Consider the following 17,827-nt stretch of genomic DNA (forward strand, 5'->3'; position numbering starts at 1 on the left):
CCCCCCCCCCCCGGTGCCACTGCGATTTGTGTTGGCGGTGCCTGGCCGTCTTTTGTTCAGCTGGCGGGGGTTGGCGATGCATGCTCCAGGAAGGCAGGCTCGGAGAATCGTGACAGGGCGTGCAGGGTGGAGGGGAAGTGGTACGGACCGGCCCTGACCGAGGTGCTTGTGCGACGGGGCCGGTGTGAAAGGGTGTCGCCGGTGTGGGGCTCTGTGCTGAGGTGTGCGGGTGGGGAAGGTGCTGATGCCCTACACCCTGCTTGTGATGTTTAGGAGTTAAGAGACTAGTCCTGTGGAGGGCAGTGTGATTGGAGCCCTGTCTGAGGGCTCTGCTTGCACAGGTGGCCAAGCCGTGGTGGGGTAGCGGTGAGGGTGTTGGACTCGTGAGAGTCTGGATTTGAGTTCTTATCGACCGCAAAGCCCAGTCAGGGGATTTTTAGCCAATTGCTGACTTGTCATCTAACTTACCTTGCAAGGTTTGTCTGGGGATAAAACAGGAAAGACAATCCCGGGCCTGTTTCTCCACCAAAGGACCTCCTGGAGTGACTTAACAATCCGTCAGTACAAAAGAGTTCCTTCTCCACCGAATGAGAATTCTTAAAAGACATGACACACAAGGAAAGGGAGATGAGGAGGGAAAAGGAAAAATATTTCTGTCAGCACACCTGATAGCATAGCCTTGCTTCTGCCTCTCATTTTCTTCAATGCAGCCCACTTCTGGAACAGACTGAAGGTTGGTCTTGCCAGCCAACCACCTTGTAGGAAACATGTCTTCTCACTTGATCCAGCCAATATTCAAGAATATGCTTTTCCTAGCCATGGAGTTTCCATTCCTGGTTATTCATGGGAAGAAATCTTGACTGTTATAATTATCCCTGATTTCACTCAAACATTCTGGTTTTCCAAACTGCAAGCCAGAGGTATCAGTGTGGGGAGCTTGTAACTCCCTGAAGCAGTGAGTTCCATCAGTTAACCCCCATATGGCACATTCTACAATGGACCTTTAATTCAGAGGGCTCTGTGGTTTTTCTTCAGTTTGGGGGCAGGAGGGAAGGAGAATGGAATGGAAAGGAGGGGAAATGAAGGCCCGAGCTGGGAGAGGGGAATGAGAGGTTCAGTGGAGGTCGCCCTCTGCACATGCCCTTGGAGCCATCCCTGGAGAATCTTAGCAGGTTCACAACACACATTTCCACCCCCTTTGGGGCTCGACATCTGAAAGTGCAAAGCGTGTCTTTTTGCCTTGCTTTCTTCTTAGAAAAGACATTGTCCCTCTGCCCCCACATTTCAAAATCCTGAGCACGAGGCAGCTTTTTCTCCTCCTGCGGCCCCTCGTCCTCCTTCGCCCCTCCCTGCCCGGTGTCCGAAACTTGCATGCCTCCTCGCCGCCCACCCCTTCCTTCTGCGGCCTCAGCTTGGCACGCACGTGAGGCGGCGTCCTGTGTTTCTGGGGCTGCCGTGTTCCCACGAGCTTCTCAGAAACCAGAGGCAGGTGGAGCAGAGCTTCCGTTTCCTGCAGCAGCGGAACAGGAGTGGGCTTGGGGGCAGGAGAGGTGGGAGAAGATGCCTCCCCCCCCCCAACATTTCCAAAGAGGTAACGGTTGGGTGGGGGGCAGATGTGTGAAATTCCCCCAACGTGAGTGTAGTAACTGACCTTGAATAAGTCTCAGCCAGCTAGTAGGTTTTGTTTAGGTTTCTTTCTCTCTTTACATATATTTTTTTCAGAGATGAGAACTAAAATAAAGCCTGGAACTCTGGCTTCCTTTTTCTTCTTTCCTTTGCAATGATGGAGGAGTTTATGTGTGCACTCTGTGCATGCTTAGGAGGTCCTCTTGTTTCACTGCCCCCTGCGTTCCAGGGGATTGCTCTTAGCACCCCCGGAGCTTTTTTTTGAGGCCAAGCTTCTGTCCGCCCAACCAACTTTCTTCCTCCTCCGAGGCTTGGCGGAAGAGCTGGTTGAAGAGTCGCCGGACTAGAAAAATAGCCCGGTTGGCTTGATTTTCGTCTCCTTCCCCGTTGAGTTGGCAAGGATAACCTTTCCAGTTCTTTTCTTTTTTAATAGAGGCTCCACCCTAGAAAAGCGAACCGCACCTGGTTAGGCAAATATTTACCACAGTTTTTCCACCCTGCCTCTGTGGCCAGTGTGACTCTGAAGCTCCTCCACCTCACTCTGGCAGATCAGTTGGGTGTGGGTGTGACAGTCGTCCAAAGTGAGCCTCGTGGTGGGTGGGGAACTGGAGGTGATTCTCTGGGAAAACGGAGGCCGGCTGGCCTCCCTGGGCTGACGGCGCCCTCCCCTCCCCTCCCCTCGTGCTTGCCATGGCCCCAGCTGCACTGGCAGGAATTCAACAGATGCTGCTTTTGCCCTGTGCTGAACACCCGTAGTGGAAGCTGAGCAGCACACCTTGGAGCCCCTGGGAGTCCAGGGCTCTCTCTCTCCAGCTTGCTCACTCCCTTCCCTAAGCAGAAAGGGACCTGGAGGCAGACTTTCCGGTAGCTGCTCCCCTGGGGCGAGCGGAGGGTTGGCTCCAGGCGACTTGGCACGCATGGGTCTGTTCCCCTGCAGTTGCGCAACTGTGTGGAAGGGAGTATGGAAACAACACGCCATCCTTGCATTATTGTTTACCTTACTGGGGATTCATCCATCTCCTAGGGGCATCTGCACATGGGGCACTTTGCAGACAGACAATAATCCTGCCATAGTGACCAACATCTCTGCAACTAGAAATCTCCAGACCTGCTCCCTAGGATTAGCAACCAGAGGCGTAATTTTGTTGTCCATGTGATTGCTGTATTTTTCACGAGACCTCAAGCCGAGGTTTCTTCTTACAATCCGGTTCGCCACTTGCGTTCCCAGAAGATTTCATGCAGCTTCCTAAAACGGCTTCTCTCTCTGAAGAGGATCAGGCCAAACTGTTCTTCTTTTCTCTCGCCAGGTAAATGACTTCCTGTCCGGACGGTCGCCGCTGACCCTCGCCCTGCGCGTCGGGGACCACATGATGTTCGTCCAGCTGCAGCTCGCCGCCCAGCAGAGCGGGGTGCAGCTGCAGCACCGCCACGTGGTCGCCAGCCGCGGCGAGCAGGTCGGAGGGCCTGCGGCCACAGCGCCTTTGACCACCGCCAGCCCGGCCGGCCCCGGGTGCCGCCCGCTCCACAGCGGCAGCCCAGCTGCCCCCGACTTCGCCCGAGTCCCCACAGTGCCTGCTTGCCAGCCGAGCCCCCCCGCCTCCCCCACCGCCGTGCCCTCCCCGGCTCAAGCCACGCCCGCGTACTGCAGCCCGGCCCACCCCACGCCCATCACGGCAGGGATGTTCCGGTCGCACGGGGCCGGCACGCAAGCCGTGGGCGGCAGTGGCATCGTGTCTCCGTGTTCAGAGGTCAGTACCTTTCTCGCTGGAGGGGGCGTTTTGTGGGAGGGGAGGGCGGGAGAGCCGGCGGCCCTGCGTTCGGTTTCCCCCTGCAGAGCTGACGGCATGGCCCCCTTGCGATGGTTCGAGGTGCAGAGGGGACCCGGGTCAAGCAGGGGGGCAGCTCGTGGTTTCGGTAGTTCCCCTTCGTAGCCCGAGAGAGAACCATGGGAGGCTCCGCGGCTGTTGGTTCAGGATCTTGCTTTCCCTCCCAAACCGAAGCAAGTTTCTAGTCCTCAGTGGGTGCCGAAGCCCCAGGAGGATATTTTCTGTCGATGTTTTGAGATTTGGAGTCCTCCGAAAGGTCAGGCCCAGCTGGCATGGCCCAGTGTTGAGGAATTATGGGACTTGTAGCCCAACGCCTGTGGAAGTCACAGGGCTGCTATCGCCGAGAATATCCTCCCCACCTTCCCAACCCACCTCACAAGCACACTTTTCTCCACCCGCTTGCCCAAGCTGAGCTCCAAACAAGGTGCTTCGTCCCTCATCCTTATCATTTGAAGCATGTTAAGTCTGCTGTTCAGCTGGATAAAGGACCCATGGCAGTGTCTGCCCTTTGGCTTGGAAGCCAGAAGACCACACTAAAAGGAAATGGATGTGGAGGGAGGAGGAAAAAAGCAAGCTCCAGGGCCGTCTTTGGATTTTCTTAACACATCCTGCATTTTCCAGATGGACTGCAGCACACGGAGCAATGGTTCACCCAGCGCCAGCCCAGCCCAGCCTTCCCGTACCCGCAAACCCGGTGCAGTGATTGAGAGCTTCGTTAACCATGCCCCAGGGGTCTTCTCGGGAACATTCTCTGGTAGGTCTTTGAGTGCCCTGCCTTCTTGTTCTCTGGTGGTCGAGATACATTTTGAGCGCATGCCTTCAGGCCCCACAGAACTCTTTGTCAAGCGAATTGAAGACATCTGTGAAACACTGAAAGTGTCTGTACTTCCACCACCCACAAATGTAGAGTGATTGCTTCATCCAAGACCGCCATATGGGACATGTCCATATCAGGTTAAGCCTCTCCACAGACAGAATAAAACAAAACAAAACTGCAGAACAAAACCCCCCAAAAGTGTTAATTTTAAGTAGGTATGGGGAAATTAATTCTTTAAACTGCCTGAGCACCAGAAATGGAAGAACAACATCAGCAAAAAGTTGGCCTTGTTTATTTAAATCTTCATATAAATTGCCACAAGGGCTCTCGAGTCGCTTGAAGGGAAACAGTGGTAATGATGGCCATGAGGACTAGCAACTTGAGAGAGAGAACTTTGAAAACTAACGCCTGTCTTTTGCGTCTCTCCTTCAGGCACTTTACACCCCAACTGCCAAGACAGCAGCGGCCGACCACGGCGGGACATCGGCACCATCCTGCAGATCCTCAACGACCTGCTGAGCGCCACCCGGCACTACCAGGGCATGCCCCAGTCGCTGACCCAGCTGCGCTGCCAGACCCAGTGCTCGCTCTCGCCCTCCCCACCCCCCTCCCCAGATCTTGCCGGCAACTCTACCTCAGAGAGGATGGGCGGCACTAGCCAGACCTTGCCGTTGGGGGCCCAGTGCCCGGGCCAGATGGCAAGCTGCAAACCGACCGGTGAGTCCCCAGCTTGGCTGACTGGATGCTTGTGCTCTATTTTCCCAATGGCTGGGAACAGCTGGGTGATTTTGGATCCCCTTTCTAAGCATGCAGAGGATTGTGGGACAATTTGGTCTAAACATGCAGCGGGTTGTAGGATTCTCTTTTGTCTACACATGCGGAAGGTTGTGCTCTGTTGACTTTTTATATATATGGCTTTTTGAGCTGCCTAGGATTTGCAGGGTATTCATTTTCAGTGCTTGCTTTTGAAAATAGTTATATTTGGAAAGAAAAACCCGTCTAAGATAAACCTTGGGACTTTGCCTTCCCTGATCTCGTCGCCCTCCAGATGGGTGGGATACCAACTTCCGGAATCCCATACACATCTCATAGCTGGCTAGGGGATGATGGGAGGACACCCTGCCTGGGCATTGCGGTTTTTTTCATGTCTCATTGTGCCCGGGAATGTGGTCACCAGTACTCTCTGGATGCATCGCAAACTCTTGTGTTCAGCCTTCAGCTCAACCCAGAAAGCTTCTCCGAAGTGGAATATGGGGCCTCAGCCTTAGTCCGTTGCTCCATCGCAGCAGCAGGCTAACCAAATTCTTCCTAGAGGAAGAATGCAGGCCAAGAAGGGCAGTGCAGAAACAAACACCCTTATGGGGCAGGGTGGCCTATGCTGCTGCTGGGCAGTCGCCTGCTCTGCTGCCATTACTGCACTCTAAAAAGACACAGCACACAAGGAAAAGGAATGAGGAGGGAAGAGGAAAGAAGCAAAGTAATTTTCTACAGGGCTGGTGGGACAGCCTCCGATCATCCCTGTTGGCTGGGGCTAATGTGAGGTGAAGTGTATATCTTCCCCCAGCCCTGGCGTAAAACAATGGCGAGCCTTTTGTTCTTGGGAGGATGTTACAGGCACAATTGATGTGAAATCCTGCCCTGTCTCCTACGTCTTCTGGCTTTCCCCTGACATAGGGGCATGTTTTGATGCTGAAATGAAACGTGAGCATTTGAGAAGTTTAATGTGCAGTTCTTACTCATCACTACCATCTCAGGGAAATTTGCTGGCAGGCTCATGCCCCTTCCGCACCTGGCTGAATGCCCCAAACATGCCCCCCTCTGGGTCTCTCTGTGTGGGCCTCCAATTCCATCATTTTCAACTGACTTTCTGCAACTTAGGACTTGCCAGGTATTTTGGACCACAAACCCTAGCATTCTTGACCCTTGGCCGTGCTGGCAAGGGCTGCCTCTATTTGTGTGTGACCCCCTGGAAAGTTCTCTCATCTGTTTCAGCTCGGGATTGGTAGCTGCAGCTTGGGACCACCAAGCAGTACACGCAGCGCTCTGGGGAAAAAAGGTGGTACAGTCCTTGCAAGAGTTGCATTGATTCAAAGCAGATATTGGGGTCTCAAAGAGGAAATAAAGTGAGGACTTGCTTAATTCTGGGTTAATCCCCAGCTCAACACAGGAAGGGATATCTTAACTGCTTGGATATGCTAATAGCTGATATTAACCCATTCCCAGCCTGCTGAGATTTTATATGGCTTCTTTCTTCCAATTCAGGGAGGTGTGTTTGCATATGCAAATAGGTTGCCCAGGTCTAGAGCTAAAAAGACTGAACTGAGGTGTGTTTGGCTGCTGCATATCACAGTTCTCCTGCTTGGTGTAAAGGGCTTTCCCTGTTGTAGTTGTTGTTGTTTTTAAGGGGGCTGGTCCTTGTTGCTTCCTTGCTTTCATACACCTTCTTTCTTCTTTTGTGGTAAGGGAAGGACTGTTACCTGGTTATTTCTTGATAAATTTGCATATGCTTAGTAATTCTTGAATTGCTTTAGTCTTTCTGAAACCTTTTACCTGTGGGAAACATGACACTTGAAAGTTTTGGGGCTGAGAAATCTTTCTTGTAGGAGAAGACAAGGGTGAAAAAGCTTGCTTGAGTTTGATCGATTGGATTCAGAGTGGACCTACAGAAGAAAGTGGGCCGTAGCCCTCCATTTATCTCCTCTTAAGTATCCTGGATCCAAACCATTATTAATTGCATTCCAATAGCCAATGAGTTTGTTGAAATAACTCTGGTTCTTAAAAAGCCACCAAGGTGGTGAAATACCTTTCCAATTTTGACCACTTTTAAAGAGGCACCTTCGGCAGCTTCCCTACCCATCACCCAAAATAGCAAGTCTCTGCCCCACAGTGCTTACAATGTTGATGGTAGGGAAAGGAAGAGAAAGAAAAAAGATGGAAGGATTCGTAGTGTTTTGCATCCTTTTAGGAGGTGTAAGCTCAGGCTAATGCAGCTGAGCTTACTCTGAGTGGGGTCCCTCCTACGCACGTCAGATCTGGGGGTGATCTTGGCTTTAGTTGTGCAAGGAAGAGGCTCGCCCGAGCCTAGCACGGAAGAACATCTGGATCCTTTTGCCCAAAACAGCTCTCTCCAGATGTGCCAGGCACTCTTTCCACTGTGCCCAGCCAAGGGGCAGCTCCTTTGCATCCAAAAGGACCCCAGGTTGCACCTCAGTGCTTTTCCCTAAAGATGAAGCACTCTTAGCGAGGACGGGGAAAAGCGCTTTCTGCCAAGGCCCTAAAACCTAGTGTCACAGCCCGTCCCGGGCTTGTAAGCTCCACTCCCGGTTAAAATCCGGCTGCCGTGGGGCGCCCCACTTCGTGGGTTCCTCCTGGCGTTTGCCGCCGTCCTTCAGGGGGTCTGTGCGCTGGCTCAGTTCTGCCCAGCGGGCTGCCCGTGTTTGGGCTCCGTCGCCGCCTGGACCGCATCCGAACCCGAGGGCCTTGCAGGGAAGCCCGGCCGGCTCTCACTTGCGCATGGCCCTCTTCGGCTTCGTGGGGAGGAAGCTGTAGGACGCGGCCCGAAAATAGAACGGCGGGCGGGCAGGGGCGGGGGGAGCAGGGCGGGGGCTCCCGGCTTAGCCTCTCCCGCCCTCCGCTTTCCCCCTTCGTGGCCCAAGTGGAAAATTGGAATCTTGTCGGCGCTTCCCACCCGCCGCTTCCCGGCTGACGTTCCGCGGAGCAAGCGGCAGACGTTGCCCCTGCCCGGGCGCCAGGTTTATGCCGACGTCACTTCGGGGAGGGGGGTCATGGCTGCCTCTTCCTCCCCCGCCACACCGCTTGCCAAATTCCCAGCCTCCCTGCCGGGTTTTCACGGGGCAGCTTGCATAATCTCCCTCGCGACTCGGCCGGGCCGTGGGCGAGGAGAGGAGCGCACTCTTCCCCACAAGCACCTGCTCATCACTCCCCCGAACAGACCCACGTGGTCACGCCCCAGCTGGGCCTGGGGGCCAGAAGTAGGCCCCACAGCCAGGGCGGTGCAGGGGGGCGCTTCCTCCCCTCCCCTGGCCTCAGCAAAGGCCTGGATCCCACCGGCAGCTCATTCCCTTCTCCCCCGAGTGCGGAGATCTGAGTCTTCCCCCCTCGAAGGATGCCATCCCCTGGCACCCTTATCCTTGAGGTGCTGGCTGTCTGTGTGCGTGGCTTCATTTATTCCTGCTTGAGGGGTTGCCTGTCACCCAGCATCCTCGCTCTTGAGATGCTGCATTTCTGTGTGCGGGGATGTGCGCCCCGGTTTCTGCCTAGAGGTGCGTTGAGCAGCATGGGCTCTGCTAAGTGGCTAACTTCGCAGGGCTGTTGTGAAGACAAACAACACCCTATTCCTGCTGAGAAGGGTAGTGTGCCAGGGTGAAATGCAGTCACCATGGGACCCTCCCCTTCCCTGGAAGGTGCAGACATGCCAAATGTTGGCTGTGCTAGGTCACATGAGGGCAGAGAGGCAAGCCGGAAGCTCTGTGTTCGAATGACGGCTTGGCCTTGTGTCAGATCCTTCTCCTGCCACCTGCATCGTGACAGGGACACTGGTGGGAAATACAGCACAGCCCTACCCTACAGGGTTGTTGTGTGGGTCTCAACGAGGGGGTTTCATGCTGAGAATGAGGGGGTTTCATGCTGAGAAGTGTGTCTCCGGATTATTACATGGGTCGGTGGGGGGTCAGCCGTGTTGGTGGAGGTGGTCTTTCCTCTAAGCCCCCACACTGGTGGCAAAGCTTGCTCCAAAAGGGCAGAGCTGGACTCGGGAGCATTGTGTGAAGGCTGCAGCCTTTCACAGTGGGTCCACGGTGCGCCTTTCCCCGCTTAACCCCCTGCAAGGTTTCCGGGATCCTCATCCCCCCGCCCCATGCTCTGCTTTCGGTCACGTGCCAGCATCAGCCAGCTCCCCCACCGCTGCCCTGGCCTAGAAACGTCACACTCAGCAGCCGCCGGTGCCTCCTTGGCAAGGTGGAAAAAAGGGGCTGTCAAAATATCCCTGGCACCTGAGTCTCCCAGGTGCCCGACATGCAACGATGGAGCGGAGCCCGGATCCGGGCGGCGCAGCACGGGGGCGTTTCTCAGTGTCGGGAGCAGCTCAGCTTTCTCGGGGGGGCTGTGCGCGTTGTCCTCCTTCCTTCGCTTGGCCACACTCCACCCCCTCTCCACACTTCCCCCACCCCTGCGGCGGATGGATGGATCTCTGCAGCTTTTTCTCTCTGAGTGTGTCCCCCACACACGCCCCTCCCTCCCCCTCCCGTTTGCTCACTTCGCCCCAGCAGCTCCAGTGTAGAGGAAAGTCTGAGCGGCACAAGGAAGGCCTGCCTCCCTCCTCCTCCTCCTCCTCCTCCTCGTGTGAGCGCCTGCAACTTGGTCACTGGGGGATTGGGTTTGGTCAGAGATGGGGGCTTGCAGCAAAGCCCCCTTCTGAATCCGCTCTCCTCGCACTTCCGATGGAGCAGAAGGGGGTCGAAGGCACGGCCCCCTGTCCAGCCCGATGCAGGCCAGGTGTGGCGCAACCACAGCACGTTGACCCCAGAAAGACTTCTGCCCGGCTTTGGCTCCCCGGAAATCTCTCCACTTCCTCTTGCTCGGGTCCGGCGTTGGCGTCTGATGTCCCCAGAGGGTGGTGGATTTACAGCCAGGTGGATGTTGCGAAAGCCGGGAGAACATTTCCCTTCGAGGAACAGGATGAATGCTGAGCAGTCTGCCCTCAAAGCCAGGGGTCCCCTACATATGTCCATGGGGATGCACATGGTGGGGCTGGCTGCTCCCGAAGTGTAAGGAAGTGTCTTGGGCCTCCCTGAATCTAACACCAGTAGCAATGCAGGCCTCGTGGTCACACAGGGTTCTTCTTCTGGAGTCGCTTCTCGCTGACCTGGACAGAAGAGATTTACAGGAGCCGGGTGGTATAGTGGTTAGAGCAGAGGGCAGCCACTTCGTGCCCACTAGCAAATTTGACTTGACTTGGCCATGTGAGCTCAGCCTGATGGGAGCTGTAATCCAAACACCTGGGAGGCAGCAGGTTCCCTCACCCATGCTGGAGGCATCAGGGTGTCCAAAGGTGTCTAGACTTCAGTTCCCATTGCTGGCTGAGGCTGATGGAAGCTGGAATCCAGCAAAGTTTGCTCACTCGCTGGGAAAGATGGGGGTGGATGGGATGTCGGATCCCAGAATCTCGGTAGGGCAGTGCTGTTCCGCAGTCTGGGGGTTCGTGTGTCGGGCTCCAGGAGGCGAGACCTGGGTTCAAATCCTCCCTCGGTGGGCAAAATTCGCATGCAGGGAGGCTCTTGTGAGGCAAAGAGGGATGCGGAAGGGTTTTCAGTGGTGCCAGTGTGGGTGGAGAGCTTTCCAGCCCTTGCACAAAGTCTTTCTCTCTCTCTGGGCATTTGCACAATTGAGGTATCCTTGGAGAATTACTTCCAGAGTAAATACCACCCCCGGCTTTGGTCTGGCCTGTCACAGCAGACTTTAGAACTGCCCTTCTGTGCTTTTAGGGCATGAGATCAGTTAGTTAACTCTTAACGCACCTGCTTGCCCTGCTGTTCTGTGGCAGGGAGGCAGGAATGTCTTTTGGGGGGGGGTCCAACCCCCCCTACTTCCTCTGGTGGTTCCTTCTCCCTTCTTAGTGCCATCGATGCTCCTTAAAGAAATACTTGCTCCGAGGCAAGGCCCTGGCTCCTTCTGGCACCCTGAAGGGCAAATTGAGGCCCAGGCTGCTCAGAGCAGCTGCGGCAAGACGTGTGGCCCAGCTTTGCTCTGCAAGGTGCTTTGCCCTTTGGACTTCTCTTTCGTGAATTTAACCGGCTTTTCCTCCCTCCGCCCTCTCGGTCCCAATGCCGCTGGGTGCCGGGAGGGGAAAGAGGGCGCCATGAGCTTCGTTGTCCCGCCGTGCCTTCTGCTTTCTCCTCTCCCTCCTTCGCCACAGCTTCCCCTCCTCCTGCCACTGCAACCCCCTCCCCAAAACCGTCTCTGTAAACCGTTCAATTGTTCGCCCGCCCACGGGCTGCTAAAGCGAGCAGAAGCGAGTGCGAAACACACCCTCTGCCTCTGACGGGGACGTGTGGGTGGCATAAAGTTAGAAATTACTTCTGTTCTCCTCAGAGAGAGGGGAAGTGATCAGAACCCGGGGGGGGGGAGGCAAGCAGGGGGGAGGATGAGAAAAAGTGTGCCAAAAACCATTGTTTGCTTCTGCTTCCTGTCTCTGTTGCCATAGAGACCGGCCTCGTTCTCCATTGATGCTCCCCCTTGCAGAGGGGCTGGGGTTTGTGTGTGGGGAGGGCGCCTTCTGCACGCACGGGGGTTGTCTGTGTCAGGGGAAAAGCATCCTTTGAAGAAGAAAAAATCGTCTCGCTTTTTCAACATCATTCTGGGCTCTGCCGCCGAGCTGCAAGCAGCCGTCTTTGCTCTGCTGGTTAGCCACACTGGCCTGGCTCGTGAAGAAGCTCCTTGCAGCCGCGGCACGCCCCCGGACTCGGGGGGTGGCCTGCCCTCCTGCATCCACGCAGTGCGGTTGGTTGCGGCATCTTGCTGACAGCTCCGCAGCCGTGCCTGACTTCTGTGCAGGACGAGCACTTTGCTGAATCGGGCCAAAAGGCTCATCCGGACCAGTGTCTGGAGGGACAAGCAACAGCGGGGAGGGCGGGGAGGTGTACGTGCGGCTGGCATTAAGTCCCCGGTCGACCTGTTCTTTCTTCCCCATCCAGTGACCTGCATTTCGTAGCGTCTTCCCTGATGATGAGACCTGCAGATCCCAAAGCCGGCCCATTCTTAAATAAATTCCAAGACAAAGGCTCTGCCCTCTGTGGATTCCAGATATTCCTTAGGACCACATAGATATTCACAAAGAAGAGGAGGTGGTCACTGGATCCCTCCCCTCACATGGCTGGTGGCCTTTTCTGTACATGGAAAACCTTCCTAAGCATGCTCCTGAGCATCACTGTGACCCTAAGGACTAGAAACTTAAAGTCGTTGTCATGGATGAGCTGCTGCAGAGTCAGGGCTGTAGGACCTCTTGGCGTTTTCTGGTGGGAAACAAGATGCCTGTGGCGTCAGATGATGTCCAAGGGCCAGGGGGATTCTGGGACACAGTCCTGCGGCATCCTGCCTTGAGCTGCCTGGTAGTCTGGGGAGAACAGAATGGGCCGAAGAACAGATATTTGAGGATCATTAACCCATGTGCCAGGCCTGAGTGTGCTTTGTCATTGGAACATGAGTTGTCAGCAGGTTCTCACGCTGACTGAACCCAGCCTTGCTAGCAAGCCATGGCTTGTTTACCACAAACAGCCCACAAAGGGCTCCCATGGTCGGCTGTCAGGTTTAAACCATGGGTTGTCCATCAAGGCTTGTTCACTGGGCCACACACCCTCTGAAATGCGTTTCCTGCAGCCGGTGTTGTTCGCTGCCCCGGATGCTGTTCAGGACGGCTGGACTTAAGTAGCTAAACTATTTTTCAAAATCCCAATTCTGTTTTGCACAGCCGTGCCAAGGAATGTTAAGCTTTCTCAACGCCTCCTTTCATGTGCTTTTCAGGCGACCGACTGCGGCAGACAGAGAACCGCGCCACCCGATGCAAAGTAGAGCGCCTGCAGCTTCTGATGGAGCAGAAACGACTCCGGCGAAAGGCCCGGCGAGACGCCCGCGCCCCGTACCACTGGCTGCCGAACCGCAAATCCAGCCGAACCAACAGCAACAGCAGCGACGGCAGCCTCGACTTGGACTTTGAGGACTCGGTGTGGAAGCCCGAAGTCAAGACGGACCTGAAGTCTGAATTTGTCGTAGCATAAAAACATAAAAAATGAATAACGAACCTCGTTTAGGGGAATTTGAAGTGTTTTGGGTCGGGAGGAAATGTTGGGAAGCAAAAATAAGAAAAGACCATTTAGTAATAATTACAGAATACATTTTTGGTCCAGGAAAGCAAAGTTTTTTGGGAGTTTGATTCTGAAAGACTCGATTATTGAGGATTTCTCTCAGTCAGACCTCACCTTTGGATGTATTTAGGTGGATGCAACGTCCCCTTGGAGAACTGTAATTTTTGCTATTTTCCGAAAGAAAAAAACCAGCCTCTCTGTTTTAGATTTGTTTTAAGAGCTGGAGCAGTTCGGGGCAAATTGAACGGGCAAGAGACAGTCCTTCCCAGGAAGAGAACTCGAAAAGAAGATGACAAATGCTTTTTTTTTAAAGGTGGTTTCTTTCTGTTTTTGCGGTTCAAGAAAGGGGATCCTTCAACCGGCTGCCTTAGTCTGTCTGCGGAAGAGAAGATGGGCCTGGAAGATGGCAGGGGCTGGACTTGTGTAGAACCTAGTATGGGAGGGAGGATTTAAAATGCCCTGTTTCTTGATTATTCTTTATTTTGAGGCACAGGGAGGGGAAAGCAAGGGCCAGGAAAGAGAATTTGGTCCATGTCCACAAATTTGCTCGCTTCCCTGTGAAGTCAGCAAGAATACCCATTTAAAATTGGAGGCAGTTTTATCGCTGGAAGCATCCTCTTTAATTTGTTTCTTTTTGGTGACTTCTGTGTAACGGGAAGCGCTGTGCACCCTTCAGGCAAAGCGGAGGACTGGATTTGGGTGGGTGGGTCAAAAGATGGATTTGGGGCGTGTGAGTGTGTGTGTGGGTGTCTTCTCTTCCTTTCCCCTTCCCTTGATATGTAGCATTTCTCAATGAATCTTGAAGCTGCCGAATCTTCGCTTTCTTTTCCACCGATGTTTTCCTTGCAGGATTGCATGCACTTTAGAGAGGTGTGAGTTGCAAAACTAGCCCCTAAAAGGTTTTGGATCTCCCAGGGTGATACCAGAGGGCAGGGAAAGAAACACTTAAGCCCACAAGTTCATGCCCTCCCCCTCCCTCCCTTGTGCGATCTCTGCTTTGTACATCTCTGATGTGATATTTTGACTTACTTTTTCAAACTGTGCACATTAAACATTAGCAAGATTGCTGGGTTCTGCTTTTTTCCTTTTTCAATTGTCGCTGGGAGATAGTGGTAGGCTGAGAGACTGAAGGCTAGCGACTTAATAATTTTCTCTCTACTTGCCCTGTTGCACCTTCTGCACAGGAAAACTGGAAATCTTTTCAGGTCTGTAATTCTCCCTCGTCCCCAAACCATTCCATCCCAGTTACTCTGCTCCAATCATTCGGCGTCATTCTCTGCCCCAGCTGATTCTGCTTATTGTGGTATAGTCATCACCAGGTTACTCCACCCCTCCCACCTTCTTATGCTGCAGAGCGGGGGAGTCCCACATCTGCCTTTCCATGAACACCCAGTGGGACTCCTTGTTTCTAGAGACTGAAAGCCCCCCTCTTTTTAGCACCTGGAAATCCCTGCACCTGTAACATTCCGATTTGCTAACCTCGTTTTCCTCCGTGGGGCATGGATACCTCCAGCCCCCTTAGAGCTCACCACACGAAAATCCCAGAGGTACACTCTGTTGTAGTGACTGAGTTTTCTTTCTGGGTATTTTTTTTTAATGAAATGAACATGAAATTGAATCTGGTGACTTAATGAGATACTCGGGCTTTGTGTGTGTGTGTTAAATTGTTATTTATAGATTAAACTATCTGAGCCAGCTATTTTTTCACATTGTAGAATTGTTGTCCTTTTTTCTTCTGTCCAAGCCTAGCAACCACAAGTGTGTGTGTGAGTGTGTGTGTGTTTTTTCAAGGAAGGGAGCCGCCATCCCAAGAGGAGGGCAAAGGAAAATTATGGGATGTGGCCCTAACTTTTTCGGCCACATGGCTGCAACATGAAACGAGTATTAAGTGGCCAATGTGGATTTTTGCCCCCTGTGGGGCACGTCTCCGTTCCAGCACTAACATGAAAACCAGGCTTCCCTTACAAAGGGGGGGTTATAATCCTGGAAGGCCACTGACCAGCTCTTAACAGAGGGTAGCCAGCTTCTCCTGCTTTGTGGGATCCTTGAACCTGTTCCCAAACTGCTCAGACCTTTTCCAAAACCTGCGTTTTAAGTCGGTCAGGTGCTTTTGTGTGTTTGCATCTGTCTCCAAAGACCCACGGGAGATTTGGAGAGGGGGCACTCTGCTGCAGCCCAGCTCTGACCACACGCCTGGTGTTGGAAGCAGACTTCCCTCGAGCATCGTGTGTGCCCCAGTCATGTTAGGGGAAGGCTGTTGTGTGTGGGTGTTTTAAGTCCCGCAATGTGGCCTGTAGAAATTCTTTTAGAAATGTTTGGGGGCCTCTTGAGCTCGAAAGAGCCACTTCTGTGGTCCTCTTGGGTTCAAAGACTCCTTTACGGTTCTCTTGTATTATCTGTTGTGTTTTGAGCCTTAACTTTGCCAGATGTGGAGAGAGAGCGTTGCATCTTCTGGCTTGCCTCGTTTCCCCTTTTGGGGTAACGCCTTCACATGTTGCCAGGTCCTGATCCATGCTTTCTCACACCCCTTCTTTCCAGCAGTCAGTGGTTGAAAGTGACCGAAGAAATAGCAGTTGACCACTGGCTTAGGCCTTCAGAGGTTTTAAACACTACTTGCTTTTTGTTTTTCAAAGGCAGAATAAACATTTGAAGCAAGTCCCTCACTTTGGGATTGTTTGCATATCCGTCACTCCGTTACTTTTTTCTTTCCTTCCTTGTGCCGAAATTCTATCCTTCACAGCTGCCGAACTTCATTCCTTTTTTCCATAGAGCAATTCCATTTCCTGGCATCCTATTTAAAGGTGACCCTATGCCCTGCCCACTATTTCTTGGAAGTTAAGGATGAGATGTTCAAGGGGGCGGGGGGGCGGGGTTTAGGAAATGCCTGGAAAACACTCGATGCCCCAGGAGGACCTGAGCCATGGTACCACGAATTTTCCTCATGGCTTGTGTGTGTGTGTTTTTTTTTTTTTTAAATTTCCAAACAGATTCTTAAAGGCCTGCCCCGTACTTAGACAGGAAAATCTGTCCTTCGCAGAATAATGTCCCTTAAGCCACAATTTCAGGTAGAAAATTGGACATCTCCCAGGCAGCCCAGCCATACTGGGATTTGATTTTATAAAAAGCTTTTGCCCTTGAATTTCTATACACTAACTAATACACAAAACTATCCCTTACTTGTTTAAACTGAAGAGTTAGGGACAATTTGAAAAAAAAAATGCATTTCCACATCCACCACTAAGTCACCTTTTCTTCCCAACTAAATTGGACTGACTAGTAAAATTAAGAGTTAAGTTTCTTATGGGTTTTTTAGCCTTCCCACCCCTGCAATGGAAATGTTGACGCAGCCACCCCAAGTCAATTTCTCATGGCAAAAAAAGCACATTGTGTTTTGGTATTGCTTTCATTTAGTGCGCTTTTTAAAAGTCACAAAAATACAGAGGCAAAGGAGTGCGGGCCAGTGAGAAAGAACTTTTCTTTTATAAAACTTGGGCTTTAATGAACCAATTTAGCAACATTCCATGGCAAATCTGTGTTTGGATGTGCTACTAAAGCCTAACCTGGGAAAAGGGGAACATCATGGATTTGAACGGTGTTCCCCAGGACCAGTGCTACCACTCTCCTTTACAGAAGAACTCGAATCCAGAAGCCCCTCACAAAAAAGGCATCTCTTCCAAAGAATCAAAGTAGGTTTAAGTGGTCCTAAAACACACCTTGGAGTCCAGTTTTGGAAGCCCTTGCACTGCAGACCTGGTTCATCTCTTTGAAACAATTCCCCCCTCTGCATCTTAGCTCCTCTTCCCGCTTCACAAGGGTCCCCCAGCCTATTCTCTGCATTCTTAAAAGTCGGCCTCCCAGTGCCGGCTGCCAAAATTTGCATCAATCCGTCTCTTCATCCTCACGTTCCCTTCTGGTCAAATAGTGCTGTTACACTTCCAGTTTCTTTTCCCTAGATGTGAAATTCGTCTGTATGTGATGCTGTAGCGGGTTTTTAATTTTTTGTAATTTTTTATTATATATTTAAATATACTACTTTTTGTATGGTTTGAGTGCGTGTATCTGTGTCCTGGTTATCCATTTTCCCACCCTCTCGTCTGGCAGAGGTGGGTTGCCTTTATTATTCTGGTTCTGGATTATTTTTAACGTATAACAGCAAAAAGAAGGATTGTCAAAAGCATTACAAACAAATTCTGTATGTGTGTTTTTGAAAGAGTGTGTGGGACAGGGGCGGTGGGAATGAGTTTTATCACCTCATTTAAGTTACCTGTATTAAAAAGAAGAAACTTTTAAAACATGGTTTAAAATAATAAACACAAAATAAAGATTGCTTGAACCACACTGGTGTTATGGAGTGAATAATGTTCAAGAGATCTGGTGGGTGACATAGATGAGAAATGGGTGCCTTGGCAGCTTTGGGGTGAATTCCCAAAGTTACAAAATTTGCACAGGTTCTCATGTTGATTGTGCCCATCTCCAAACCTGGACACTGAAGGCTGATATCCTACACAGCACGGGTGTGGAAGCTCAGGTCCATGGGCCAAATTTGGCCTCCTGGGATCCTGATCCCTTGTAATCTTCAGGACAGGTGACCACGTCATTTGGGTGACGAAGTGACCAGGGTCCTCATTCTCACAGAACTGGCCTTTTGCAGCCTGGTGCCCACCACAGTTCAGTGTCTT

General features: G+C 52.4%; 1 protein-coding gene across 2 annotated transcripts in view; it reads left to right on the forward strand.

The window, feature by feature from the left end:
- MIDN (midnolin) overlaps positions 1–17,486 on the forward strand; it is a 37,481-nt gene extending 19,995 nt beyond the window's left edge. For both annotated transcript variants that reach the window (XM_044455874.1, XM_044455875.1), the window contains exons 5-8: positions 2,934–3,374; positions 4,074–4,206; positions 4,702–4,986; positions 12,808–17,486. In XM_044455874.1, the coding sequence (XP_044311809.1) occupies positions 2,934–3,374; positions 4,074–4,206; positions 4,702–4,986; positions 12,808–13,061 (1,113 nt within the window). In that variant the 3' untranslated portion in view covers positions 13,062–17,486. The remainder of the gene's footprint in view (positions 1–2,933; positions 3,375–4,073; positions 4,207–4,701; positions 4,987–12,807) is intronic.
- The last annotated feature ends 341 nt before the right edge of the window (positions 17,487–17,827 follow it).

The sequence above is a fragment of the Varanus komodoensis genome, unplaced genomic scaffold (genome assembly GCF_004798865.1).
Source record: "Varanus komodoensis strain SLA01 unplaced genomic scaffold, ASM479886v1 scaffold80, whole genome shotgun sequence".
In the NCBI taxonomy this organism is placed as follows: domain Eukaryota; kingdom Metazoa; phylum Chordata; class Lepidosauria; order Squamata; family Varanidae; genus Varanus; species Varanus komodoensis.